The following is a 13976-nucleotide window of genomic DNA, read 5'->3' on the forward strand; positions in this document are numbered from 1 at the left end:
TAAGTCTGTCTTAGTGGTTGTTGTGATTAATTTGTAAATAATGAAGTGCACAAAAAGCCAGTGTAAATTCTCCAAAACGAGTCTGTCAGTTTCAGGAATGTTGCCATATTTTGTCATGGTGGTGCTATAAGTACAATTGCTTCAGGGAATGCCGGTGTTTTTCTCGGCAAACACGTAAAGCGCACAAGTAAAATATATTTATAGACACAGTTTACTTCAATATCACATTTTCTAAACACAGAAAATGGTCAACTTAAATACAATTATAACACAATAGCCATAATACGTGTCTGGGACATATGAGTGTAATGCAAGGGTTTCCTGCAGTAATTGGAACGTGTGTCATCCTTTCTCCAGTCACTAGAGGAATCCCACTGATTTCAGGCAGGAATAGGTCTTTGATCATGTCTCTGGAAAAAGGTTATATTGTGAATATATGTTTATCACTTCTATGCTTGCTGAGTAGCTCTTCTCAATTCTTCTCCACATCATTTTGTTTTGCACCCCTTGGAACAACCGACTCGATAATTGTCTCACAGAAATGGGAACCTTTTATACATATGTATACTTCAGCTGTGAAGTCTCCTGTCCCCTGCTATAGCTAACTCTGGCTCATGCCTCTGCTAATAATTCTTCCATTGAGATGAGTGGGATGCAAAAGTGCATAACTTTACCCCAAGTGTTTATCCTAGTATGTTAACATCTGTCTGTCTCTTCCTAGGTCTTGCATGAGCTTGTTCCTTCTCACGAACTGATGCTGGAATTTTACTTCATGCTTAAAAAGTCAAGTAAGTCCTATCTACGACTCCCGCCCCAGTTATAGGTTAGAGGAGGAGAGGAAACTTGGGCATAATTACACAAAACAAAGCTATAAGCAAATCTTGATGTAGATGAGGTTATAGTGTCAGTGACAAAGAGAGCTTTTTGTCAGCTGTGCCAGCAGTGACCCTATCTGGGGAAAGCAAACCTGGCTTCAGTTACGGACACCTTGGTTACTTCCAGACTAAACTACTGTAATGCTTTCTACTTTCCTGCTTTGACCGAAGCAGGCTTTAGAGTGCAGGGCTAACACAGAAGCAATGCGATGAAGCCAGCAAATGTTCAAGCATACAGGTTTCTATTCATTGGGGTTCAGGCTTAAGACAGGAGTGGTCCAAATAACAGGCAGAGGTCAAAACACAAGCAACCAGTCAGATATGTTATGCAGTCCAGAGGCAGAATCAATGGGGAGTCCAAATATCTGTACCACCGAGCATCAATCACAGGGCAAGGTACATGGCACGAGGGCTGGAAGAATGGTGTTGTTCCAAAACTGGCTAGGTCTGTAGTGAATGCTTTTAATGCCAAAGGCTTCTGAGCCCCACCCAGAGCTCAGCTGCAGTAATCAGAACCCCCTGTTCAGAGCCCTACTTCTGAGGAGTTGCTTTCTCCTGAGGAGACCTTCTCTACAAGCAACCACTCCTCCTCACAGGCACTTTAATGGCCTGTCAGTTGAGGCGACGATGCTCCTGGTGGCCAGGGGGTTGTTCAGCCTCCACCTCAGTGGCAGAATCCCCTCCTCCTGACCAGGGATAGACCTGCAATCAGGGATGGACCTGACCAGGGATGGATCAGAGATGGACCTGCAAGTGTGCCTGAGGGCCCAGGCTCCTGCTGGTCTGGTGGCAGTATTTGATTTGGGGTGCCCTGGGTCTCTGGGGGCTCCAGCTCTTCCTCTGAGGAGGACTTTTCCTGTGGGGCCATGACATCTCCATAGAGCTGGGGCTGTATTTTTAAGATACAGAAGAGTCCATGCAATCAAACTACTCTAAACTACTCTCTCAGCCCAGGATAGCTTAGTTGCCTTTATCATCCCACCTGATGGTAAGGAGAATTCTTCTTTGTGGTCTCTGTGCATCACACATATGGGCTGTGCGCCTGCATGGAGCCTTGCTCGGGAACATTCTCTAGCTGAGGAAAACATTTTTGGCTGGAACCCTCCCCCACCATCCACTGCACATATCCTAGCAGGTTCCCACCTGTTCCCTCAGTTCTCTTTTGACCGCCTTGCTGTAAAGACGCCTCGTTAGGACTTCTCTTTGGCTATTCACTGAGGTAGTTAGGTGCTCTTCTTTCCTCCTTTTTTCTTCCTATTTCTCCTCTTTCTATTAAAAAAAAATTAGAGTTAGGTAGTTATCTTCTATATTTTTTCGTAATCTTTGATCGCCGTTTGGTGATGCATGGCTGTGAAGGCCCTTTTCGTAATTGCATCCAGTGTGGCAGTAAACTATCCCCCACTGACAGACATTCACTTTGTTTGTTTTGCCTGGGAGAATCTCATGTGGTGGAGACCTGTAGACACTGTATGAACTTTACCAAACAGACTAAGCACCACTGATTGGACCGCTTAAAGGCGATCTTGTGGAGGAAAGCTTTGGAAGCTGTTGATTCAGCACAGTCAAAGCCTTCTCTTTCTCAGGTGGCAGACAAAGTTCAATCACCATCTGTGGATCGAGCCAAGACTCTGACCCTAACCATGGGTTTCACTGATCCGCCTATCCCGGGCAGATGTCTGACAGTCTCTACAGCAAAAAAAGGTGTCGAAAAAGGTGAAGATGTCAAAGGCATCTAGAGCAGTGTCTGAGGCTCCTAAGAAAAAGAGAAAGAAGGACCACAATTCGGGCCTTTCTCCTTCACAGTCTGCCGATCATCGCCAGATGCTGATCCCACCGCTTCTGCCACTACAGAGAGCTCCATCGATCTCGCTGTCTATACCGAGAGCATCTTCGGTATCATTGCCTGAACTGCTACACATGGCATCGACATCAGAAGGAGAAATCAGAGAAGAGTCGCCACCACCAGCTTCTCACGGCTCACCACTTCACACACAGCTGTTTCCTCCACCGGTTCTGAGAGAATGCTTATATAGAGATACCTCACAAGATTCATTTTGTTCTGAGAGATCTGGTATCCATGACCATTATGAAAGGGATGTTGGCTATAGATCCTGCTCACCTTTACATGATTGGGACAGACATGGTGATTGATCATTTCTTCCTGTTATGTGCTACCAATACAATGATTGGCATTATTCTCATGATGCTGTTCATGATCAGATGAAGTATCTAGGAGTGACATCTCCTCTGTATTGTTTGGCACCCACAGCAATGGTTGCAAGACTGCCAAGAGAGGATCCCTTTTTGCCTCCTCCACCAGTTCCGGCGTGTTCAACCCCTTTTAGGGGACACACACAGCTCCCAATGAGACCGTCTGCTCCATTTGCTTCAGAGACTATGGGATCGATTCTATCCCATCCACCCTTGCCTACCTCGATACTTAAGGACAAGGGCAAGGATCGAGATCCAGCGGCAGCAGCATCTCCTCAATCCTTTGAGGACTACCAGTCAGACTTGATGTCTGTGTCTTCGGTACTGCCTTCAATTTCATCCCCAGATGATGTGGTAGGAGTTTCACCGTCTGAGGATCTTTACAGCTTTAACAAACCGATACTAAGGATGGTGCAGTCGTTGGGTATTGAGACCCAGCAACAAACTGAGAAATTACAAGACCCAGTCTTTGATGTGATGTACATGGAAGCGTTGGCTCCGGTTTCCATTTCTTTTCTTCCTACGTTACTTCAGACTGTTAAGGAGTCCTGGAAGGCCCCATTGTCAAAGGTGCCCACATCGAAACGATTGGAATCCCTATACAAGGTGGGAGAGAAGGACGCAGGGTTTTTGTTTACACATCTGCACCCTAATTCTATTATAGTAGAATCATCACAAGGAAAATCCCAGAAGATTCACGCTTCACCGGCGGATAAGGAGGGTTGTGGGTTTGATTTATTGGGGAGAAGTATTTATTCCTCTTCTGTGTTTAGTTTACATGTGGTGAATTACCAGGCCACGATGTCGAGATAGCAACTTCTCTTATGGGAAAAGATTGGGTCTTTATGGGTCTACCTTCTGGAAGACTACAGAGAGCTTGCTCGGCTTTTCCAAAAGGAAGCAGTAAAATTATCTCGGCAAAAGATCAGTACAACACATCATCAGGCTGACTGCAATGCAAAGGTGATGGTGGGGGCGGTAGCCCTTCATAGACACTCTTGGCTCAGGTTGGCGGGCCTGACACCAGAGGCTTGATCATGCATAGAGAATCTCCCATTTAATGGGGAAGGCCTCTTTAATTCCAAAACTGATGAGGCGATGGATGCCATTCAGAAGGTGAAGAACACCGCAAAAAAAAAGGGGGGAATTTCACAGCAGTACCACCAACAACCATTTAGACAGAGGAGGCAACAGCAATTCCAGCAGCCATGCCAATATCAGGATAGGACCCTGAGATTCTATCAGCAACAGCCTCAGAGAAAGCAACTCCCTGCTAATCATTTTCACGTTCCAAGGGGGACAATTCCTCTAAACGGTGAATCATAGAATCATAGAATAGTAGGGTTGGAAGGGGCCTACAAGGCCATCGAGTCCAACCCCCTGCTCAATGCAGGAATCCAAGTCAGAGCATCCCTGACAAATGGCTGTCCAGCCTCGTCTTAAAGGCCTCCAGTGTGGGAGAGCCCACCACCTCCCCAGGTAATTGGTTCCATTGCCGTATTGCTCTGACACTCAGGAAGTTTTTCCTGATGTTCAGCCGGAATCTGGCTTCCTGTAACTTGAGCCCATTATTCCGTGTCCTGCACTCTGGGATGATCAAGAAGAGATCCTGGCCTTCTTCTCTGTGACAACCTTTCAAGTACTTGAAGAGTGCTATCATATCTCCCCTCAGTCTTCTCTTCTCAAGGCTAAACATGCCCAGTTCTTTCAGTCTCTCTTCATAGGGCTTTGTTTCCAGTCCCCTGATCATCTTTGTTGCCCTCCTTTGAACCCTCTCCAGCTTGTCTGCATCCTTCTTAAAGTGTGGTGCCCAGAACTGGACACAGTACTCCAGATGAGGCCTAACCAGTGCTGAGTAGAGGGGAACTAGTACTTCCCGGGATTTGGAAGCGATGCTTCTATTAATGCAGCCCAAAATAGCATTTGCCTTTTTTGCAGCCACATCACATTGTTGGCTCATATTCAGCTTGTGATCGACGACAATTCCAAGATCCTTCTCGCTCGTAGTGTGGTTGAGCCACGTATCCCCCATCTTGTAACTGTGCATTTGGTTTCTTTTTCCTAGGTGCAGAACTTGGCATTTGTCCCTATTAAATGCCATTCTGTTGTTTTCTGCCCAGCACTCCAGTCTATCCAGATCACTTTGAATTTTGTTTCTGTCTTCCAAAGTATTAGCTATCCCTCCCAATTTTGTGTCATCTGCAAATTTGATCAGCATTCCCTGCACCTCCTCCTCCAAGTCATTAATAAAAATGTTGAAGAGCACTGGGCCCAGGACTGAGCCCTGCGGTACCCCGCTCGTTACCTCTCCCCAGCTTGAGAAGGTCCCATTGATAAGCACTCTTTGAGTCCGATTCTGTAGCCAACTGTGGATCCACATGATCGTTGTTTCATCTAGCCCACTTCGAGCAAGTTTGCTCATCAGGATATCATGGGGCACTTTGTCGAAAGCTTTGCTGAAGTCGAGGTATATGATGTCTACAGCATTCCCACGGTCTACAAGGGAGGTGACTTGATCAAAAAATGAGATCAGATTTGTCTGGCAGGACTTGTTTTTGACAAATCCATGTTGGCTTCGAGTAATCACGGCATTGTTGTCAAGGTGCTTCCAGATGGATTGCTTTATGATCTGCTCCAGAATTTTCCCAGGGATTGATGTCAGACTGACTGGTCTGTAGTTCCCAGGTTCCTCCTTTTTACCCTTTTTGAAGATAGGGACAACGTTAGCCCTCCTCCAGTCATCTGGCACTTCCCCGGTCCTCCATGATTTCTCAAAGAGAATAGACAGCGGTTCTGAGAGTTCTTCTGCCAGTTCCTTTATTACTCTAGGATGCAGTTCATCTGGCCCTGGAGATTTGAACTCATTCAAAGTAATGAGGTGTTCCTTGACCATATGCCTGTCGATCTCAAGCTGCAATCCTGCCCCTTCAGCCTGTACTTCGCCTTTGCCAGGGGGGTCATAGACCCTCTTTTGGGAGAAGACTGAGCCAAAGTAGGAATTGAGCACCTCTGCCTTTTCTTTGTCATCTGTTATCATTTTGCCATCCTTATTTAATAGCTGAACAACCATTTCTTTCCTCTGCCTTTTACTATGCACGTAGCTGAAGAAAGCCTTTTTGTTGTTTTTAGCATCCCTCGCTAACCTCACCTCGTTCTCCGCTTTAGCCTTCCTGACGCCATCCCTGCAATTCTGTGCTACCTGCCTGTACTCTTCCTTTGTTACTTGGCCTTCTTTCCACTTCTTATATGTGTCCTTTTTTGTTTTCAGGTCATCCCTAAGCTTTTTGTGAAGCCACATTGGCTTCTTCTGTTGTCTTCCACCTTTTCTTCTTGTTGGAATTGTTTGTGATTGTGCCTTGAGAATTTCCTTTTTTAAAAGTTCCCACCCATCTTGGACTCCTTTTCTCGCTAGCATTGTTTGCCATGGGACCTTACTGATCATTGTTCTGAGTTTATTAAAATCAGCTTTCCTAAAATCCAGGGTACGCGTTTGAGTACACTCGGCTTTTGCTTCCCTTAGAACCAAGAACTCAAGTACAACATGGTCGCTTTCCCCCAGAGTTCCTGTAACTGCTACTTTATCCACTAAGTCATCTCTGTTGGTTAGGATCAAGTCAAGGATAGCCGATCCTCTAGTTCCTTCCTCTACTTTCTGTAGGAGGAAGTTATCCGCCACACAAGTCAGGAATTTCCTGGAGGGGCCATGTTTTGCAGAATTCGTCTCCCAACAAATATCGGGGAAATTGAAGTCCCCCATTACTACTACATCATGCTTCCTTAAAACATGGGCTATTTGCTTTTCAAAAGTTTCATCCTTGGCTTCTCCTTGATTGGGTGGCCGGTAGTAGACTCCGACCACCAGGTTCCTTTTATTCTTTGCTCCATTTATTTCAACCCAGATGCTCTCGATGGGGCTACCAAGCTCCTCCTCCTGTATTTCTGTGCAGAGATATGTATTTTTCACATACAGTGCAACCCCGCCTCCCTTTCTGTTCCTCCTGTTCTTTTTGAACAAGTTATATCCTTCAACTGCTGTATTCCAGTCATGAGAGTCATCCCACCAAGTCTCAGTTATACCTATCAAGTCATAATTTCCCTCCTGTATTAAGAGTTCAAGTTCATTCTGTTTGTTTCCCATACTCTGGGCATTAGTATATAGACATCGAAGACCATGTGCTTCATAGTCTGGCTTTCTTCCTACATGTGTCTGAAGACTATTATTGGGCGCTATCAGCGCTGTTCTCTCCATTGCAGTGCATGCGCCTACGTCCATTGTTACCCCCAACATTACATCTCCCTTCCCCGTAGGATTCAGTTTAAAGCCCTCCTGATGAAGTTCTTCATGCTGTGTCCAAACACATTCTTCCCAGCCTTTGTGAGGTGCAACCCATCCCTAGCCAACAGCCCATCTTCCAGGAAGTATAGCCCGTGGTCCCAGAATCCAAATCTCTCTCGTCGGCACCACCTTCGTAGCCAGTCATTCACCCGGAGTATTTTTCGTTCCCTTTCTATCCCTCTTCTAACTACTGGAAGGATGGATGAGAAAACTATCTGGGCCCCAAAGTTCTTGAGTTTCCTTCCCAAAGCTTCAAAGTCTGACGTGATCTCTTCGTAGCTCCGCTTGGCGGTATCATTTGTTCCCACATGGATGAGAAGAAAGGGATACCTGTCAGTGGGCTTTATGAGTGCAGGCAACCTTTCAGTCACGTCTCTAATCTGTCCTCCCGGGAGACAACATACCTGGCGAGTCCACGGGTCTTCGCGACATACTTGGGTCTCGATCCCACGCAGCAAGGAGTCTCCCACTACTACCACTCTTCTCTTCTTCTTCTTGTAGGCCTGGGTTTCATCGCCTCTGTTTGACTGACCTTTAGCCTCTTGCTCACTCTCATGCAGGTTCCCCTGTGATTCTTCCTCTGCAGGCTGTCCTCCAGTCTCATCCGCAAGTACCTGGAATCGGTTCCACAGCTCCACCGCTTCCACTGGTGCAGAGTGGCGTCTAGTTCTTCTTCTCCTAACTGTCACCGTTTTCCAAGGAGTATCCTCTACTCCATTTTTCTTCTCCTCAGCATTTCCCACTTCTGCCTCATCTTGCTGTTGCTCTTCAAGCTTCTGGTCTGCCCTTTGCTGCTGTAGTTCCCCCATTCTGTCCAAGAACTCTTCGTGTTCTCTTATTCCCCGGAGGGTTGACAGTCGCCGCTCCAGTCCACTTACTTTTTCCTCCAGCAGCGTGATCAACTTGCACTTGTTGCAGGTGTAGGCCATGTTGTTCTCAGGCAAGAAAACAAACATTGCACACACCTTGCAGGTCACCACCACTGGAGAGTCTTGTCCTTCCATAGCCCCTTTTCCCTTTTTGTGTCTAGCTTTGTGATTGTTCTAGACTAGCCTGTGCCTGCTCCTCTACTCAGTAGAGGTTAAAAGCAGAGTCCCACTGGTGTGGAAGTGTGTGTTACAAGACAAATAAATGGGAAAAAGTTAGTTAAAAAAAAAATGTTAGGGGCCTCCCCATTGACCTCCCCTGCCGAACTCCCCTGGCCAACTCCTGTTTGCTCCCCCTGTCCGCTCGCTCTGTTCGCTCGCTCTCTGGGAGCTTGCCTGCTTCTGTAGTCCCTGGACCAGCTGGAGCAGCTTGCTCTGCTCTGCTCTGCTCAGCTGGGAGGCGGGAAACAGACTGAAGCTTCCCGCCCAGTCAGCTGCTGGGAGTACTCAGGCCACACCCCTCCAATTCAGTTGGAGCTCTCAGAAGCTCCTGGTGAGCTCACAGCCAGTCAGAAGGATAAAGGGCAGCGCCCTGGGCTTCCTGCAACCCACTTACCTCTTAGCCTCTGTCTCCTTTGTCTCCTTTGTCTCTTCAACCACTGCAACTCCCCTGGCCAACTCCTGTTTGCTCCCCCTTTGACTTAAACTTAACCAGTGACTTTGACTTAACCAGATACCACACCTTCCGCAATCTCCTTCTGTCACGATTCCTTTAGCCCCCACTTCACTTCAGTGCCCAAACATACACAGAGGAGAGGCTTCAGTCTACAGCTTTTAATCCATTACTTCACAGGGTCATACAGATGCAAATTCTCAGAGAAACTCTTCATCTTCAAGGAATGCCTTCAGGGGGTCCAAATGGAATTTACGAGAGTTGCCCGCCGTTTGAAGAGGGAGGCGATCTCGCTAGCCTAACTTAAGGGGAGGGGGTCCCTCTCTTCTTGTGAGGCCTCTAAGCGCAGCTTCTCACGCAAGGCCAATCGGGTAGACTGTCTAAGTTCCGCCCCTGCCTTCTCTGTCTTTGCTCTGCATCTGTGCCTGGCATCTATTAGGTCAACCTCCTGTTTGCTGCCTCTCACGGGAGGGTGGGGGGGTGAGGAGGGACCCTCAAGCTCAGCCATCTGTACGTTTGTAACCTGAGAAGCAGGCCTACTCATATCTGGACTAGCCTGGGAAAACACTTCCCCCAAGTCTGATGGTTCTCCTTCAGAATCTGAACTGCTGTCCCACTCCCTGCGCTCAGAAACACCCCTGACACCTTTGTCCCATTTTCACCTCCCATCTATGGACAACATAGACTGTATCCTGATAATGCTGTGGTGGCTGAGACAGCTGTGGTTTGCTCCCCTGCTCGATCTGGTGAACATGGAATACGTAGGGCTGCCATCGATGCCAACACTGTTGACCAAGGATCATGGCCGTGTCCATCATCCAGATCTCGACACCCTCTGTCTCACGGCATGGAGACCTCAGTTGACATAGCGAACTTGTCCATGGAGGTTCAAATCATGTTGAAAGCGGCCCTCAAACCATCTACAAGATGGGCGTATGATAGTTAATGGAAGAGTTCCTCCACATTTGCTTCATCTCAAGGCTTTGATCCCTATTCGGCACCATTACCAACTGTACTTACCTTTCTTCCAAAGAGGATTGAAGCTTGTTTCAATTAGAGTTTACTTAGCTGCTGTTTCAGCAGTGCATTATCCTACGGATGGCTTCACTATATTTTCACATCCAGCGATGTGACAGTTCTTGCGAGGGTTGAAAAATTTAGCTCCTCCATCTCGAGTTTTCATCTGGGACTGGAGTTTATCTGTTGTAGTGAAGATCCTGATGTTGAAACCATTTGAGCAATTGGCTAAGATTGATCTTTGGCTTCTGTCTTGGAAGGTGGTGTTCTTAGTAGCCATAATTACTGCATGAAGGGCGAGTGAACTATGTGCCCTTGTATAAACAGGCTGTACTTCATTTTTCATAAGGACAAGGTGGTGTCAAGAACTGACCCTTCCTTCCTACCGAAGGTTGCGTCTGATTTTCATGTGAATCCGGATATTATTCTTCCCACTTCTTTTCTGGTGCCGTCCTCTCATCTAGAAACAATGCTCCATACGTTGGATGTACGTTGAGCGCTGGCATTCTACAAGTCTAGGATGGAACCCTTTCGTAAATCCCAAAGGCTTTTTGTTTCCTATGGAGGTCCTAAAAATGATTACAGATTTCCTCCCAGAAGTTTGCCTCTTGGATCGTGCATACCATAAAGTTGGCCTATGAAATTGCAGGATTGTACCTCGAGGGTCACATCAAGGCTCATTCCACTAGAAGCATGTCCACTTCTACCGCATACAGCCTGAGAGTGTTGATACCAGACCTGTGTAGAGCTGCAACATGGTTGAGGCCATCAACCTTCATCTCGCACTATAGGCTTACCTGTAACTGTAGTTCTTCGAGTGATCATCTGTGCATTCACACAACACACCCACTGTCCCTGCTTCGGTGTCGATGTCACTATTGTTGTCAATGTTGAAGTGAGGCAGTTTCCTCAGTAACGAGGCTATTAGTCGGTCTCAAGGAACTAAGGGAACGGGCGGGAACCAGCTGGGATATGCGCAGTGGGTGGTGGTGGAGGGTTCCTGCCAAATTTTTTTTCTTCAGCTAGAGAATGTTCCCAAATGAGGCTCTGCGCAGGCGCAGAGCCCATATGTGTGAATGCACAGATGACCACTCAAAGAACTACAGTTACAGGTAAGCAACCTGCATTTTTTACCACCCATTAAGTGCAAATGGGTGGTGAAGTGGCCCTTGGTGTTTGCCAATTAATTTGCGATGTTTTGACATGTTCTGTTTTAATTGCAGAAAAAAGTAAAAACCACAAACTACGGCTGCAAGTTATTTTTGCAGCCTTGGACTTTCCTGACTGGAAGGAAAATGTAAAAGCTTGGAGCTGTTTGGCAAAACAGATTGTAGAAATACTGCAGAAGTAAGTAAGTGGTAAAGTGCCCAGTCAGCTGCCCAATATGATATATACAGTCTAGCTCTTGCTAGACTGTAGCACTTCAGGCTGCAGGTGGAGAACTGTATGTTTGATTACTCCCTCATGAAAAAACCTCCCCCCAAATTTGAAACTTGTCAGGAGAAGGTCCTAGTTCCTTGCTCCTACCATCAAAAGTGTGCCCATTTTTTTTTAATGGGAAATCACATCAGAGTGCTTTAAAAAAACCTCAAAGTAACCACCCAACCAGTTTTTATGTTATAATAGCTGTTCGTTTACTTATTCTTAATGTCACCCAGCCTTGCAAGTAAGATAGTGAAAGTTACTAGCCTACAGAAAATTTAGTAGCCTGCCTACTGAGAGATAAGATGAGAAAAAGGTAATAACTCTCTCACTCTTCTTGGGGGGAAATATTTATATTGTAAACTTTATAGACATACAGGTTAAAGCTAGCTGTTTGGGGGCTGGAAAATTAAAAATAAAAGCCAAAGGAAACAATATTTACCTTGATGCAACTTCATAGGAATAGTCAGAAAAGTCATGGCCACTGTTGCATATAGGCTGTCATTGCTGGTTCCCATTCACAGATTTTAACAGACCAAAGCAGGATTATAATTATTCTTTCCCAAAGTAGAACTTTTTAGAACAAAACTGTGCAGGGCTTTTGCATAATATTACATTGTAGTTTGAAGTTGCTTTAATATCCTGGCTTGTTCTGAGTATCCTAGCTTTTCTGAATCAATTAGCCACAGTTTGGATGAAATGGGAAATTATAGTTAATTGAAGACTTTATGGTTAGTTTGCTGGCTTGCACAAAGAGAGGAGCAAAGGGGCTGCATACGCAGACCAAAGGCTTGTTCATATTTTGGCTTATTAAGAATATTTGAGAAGCAGTGTGGTGTAGTGGTCAGAGGCTTGAACTAGGACTGGGAGGAGGAGGAGGATCATGTACCCCCCCTTGAGCTCCTTGGAGGAAATGCTGGATATAAATATAACAAATAAATATCAGAGGCTCCTTTCAAAGATAAAGCTCACATTTTAAGAGCACAGCTGATCCACTTGACTTGCTATAATAGCTTACTGGGTCTTGATGGTGCAAAAGGTATACAAACAGCTGGGGAGTTTGCAAACCAGAGCAGTAAGTTTTGGCATGAAAGCACTGGCAAGAGTTCAGTCAACAGTGAACTAAGCATGCCCCGTGGTGTGGTGGTGTCTTAGCTTTTTTTTAAAAAACGGAATACCATAATTTACATTTTTTTCATGCTGCATGTCTGGAATTCCGACTCACTAGCTGGTCACCTGTAGGCAATTTCCAGTAGCCAGTGTTGACCAGATAACCTATTAACAGCCAGCCCTGTGGAAGTTCTCTGAAGCCAGCAGATGATTGCTGGAGAATAATACCCTGTTTTTATGTTTAGGCTTTCTAAATATTGGATGATACCACTCCCCCACAGTCCTCTTTTATTACTGTTTTACAACACTACTGGTCACTTTTAAATGTTGCTCCTCTTTAGCATTTGTTTCAAAGCATATTCTGTGCCAGCTTGCAAGAGCTTAAATAAAACTGCATGGTACACCATGGAATAGCACACTTTTCTGAAAATACAGAATGAAGCTGCAAGCAGCCAAACCCAGGCAACCTAGCAGAGGATAGGATAAAGTAATGCACCCATTCTTAGCTACCTCTGCAATGTTCTGGTAAAGTACAGAATTCCAGCATCCAAGATTAAATCTATTTGGGTCTGGACCTCATTTTCTCTCTTTTTCTTTTCTTTCTCTCCCCAGCTCTGGCAAGCAGCTTGAGTGGCTGAAAAAGGAGTGGGATGCCCGAAAGGACTGGTGGCCAGCCCTCCATTTCAGCGTTTATTTGGCAAAAAGAAACTGGCAGGAAAATGAAAGTCTTGCTTGTGAAAAATTACTTGTGGCTGGAATACTGCTGGGAAAAGGTAATTTTCTCCCCCAGAAATGTTCTTCTCCTGTACATAGATGATAGTGTTGATAATATCATCATCCTGAAGGTAATATGTAGCCATCATGACTAGTAGCAGGTGATAGCCTTATCCTCCAAGAATTAGCCTAATTGCTTTTTGCTTATTGTGCTCAGTAGAGCTTTATTTGCTTCACATTTTCTCCTTTTTAATTTTAATACATGTCCCAACAATTCTAATGCCATTCCATTTTTGTGTTTGTGTGTCTAGATTGCAAATACTTTAAATGCATCACAAAAGAACACTATAAAGCCAAGAAGAAAAAGTTCAGACCACTGAAAAAATTTGTAAAAGAACACAGCTGGGTCACTCTGAGATTATCTGCCTGATTTTTTATTACTTCAGAGGTCAAATGTCATCTTTAAAAGAAAACTGTACTAGATTATTTTTCCAGATTGTATAAATTTCAGTTTGTATACAGCTCTCTCCTGCAAATAATTACTTCAATGCAAAAGCCTTGTACATGAACAGCAACCTTTTTTTTCTAACGGAGTTCCTGTTTGATAATAAATCTGTTTGAAGGAATGCATTGTTCTACTTTGAATTATTGCTCAAATAAAACTTCAGGCTTGAAGCTTTTATAAGAAACAGGTTTTCTCACTTATATTTCAAACCCTTCATGTTAACATTTCAAATATGTTCCTGAACAGA

General features: G+C 45.2%; 1 protein-coding gene across 5 annotated transcripts in view; it reads left to right on the plus strand.

Annotated features, from left to right (window-relative positions):
* TAF1A (TATA-box binding protein associated factor, RNA polymerase I subunit A) overlaps nt 1-13907 on the plus strand; it is a 28937-nt gene extending 15030 nt beyond the window's left edge. For all 5 annotated transcript variants that reach the window (XM_084828735.1, XM_084828737.1, XM_084828734.1 and 2 more), the window contains 4 exons: nt 722-788; nt 11202-11325; nt 13123-13283; nt 13536-13907. In XM_084828735.1, the coding sequence (XP_084684861.1) occupies nt 722-788; nt 11202-11325; nt 13123-13283; nt 13536-13654 (471 nt within the window). In that variant the 3' untranslated portion in view covers nt 13655-13907. The remainder of the gene's footprint in view (nt 1-721; nt 789-11201; nt 11326-13122; nt 13284-13535) is intronic.
* The last annotated feature ends 69 nt before the right edge of the window (nt 13908-13976 follow it).

This window comes from Heloderma suspectum, chromosome 1 (assembly GCF_057233095.1).
Source record: "Heloderma suspectum isolate Gila_16-S chromosome 1, 16-S_ref, whole genome shotgun sequence".
Classification (NCBI taxonomy): Eukaryota; Metazoa; Chordata; class Lepidosauria; order Squamata; family Helodermatidae; genus Heloderma; species Heloderma suspectum.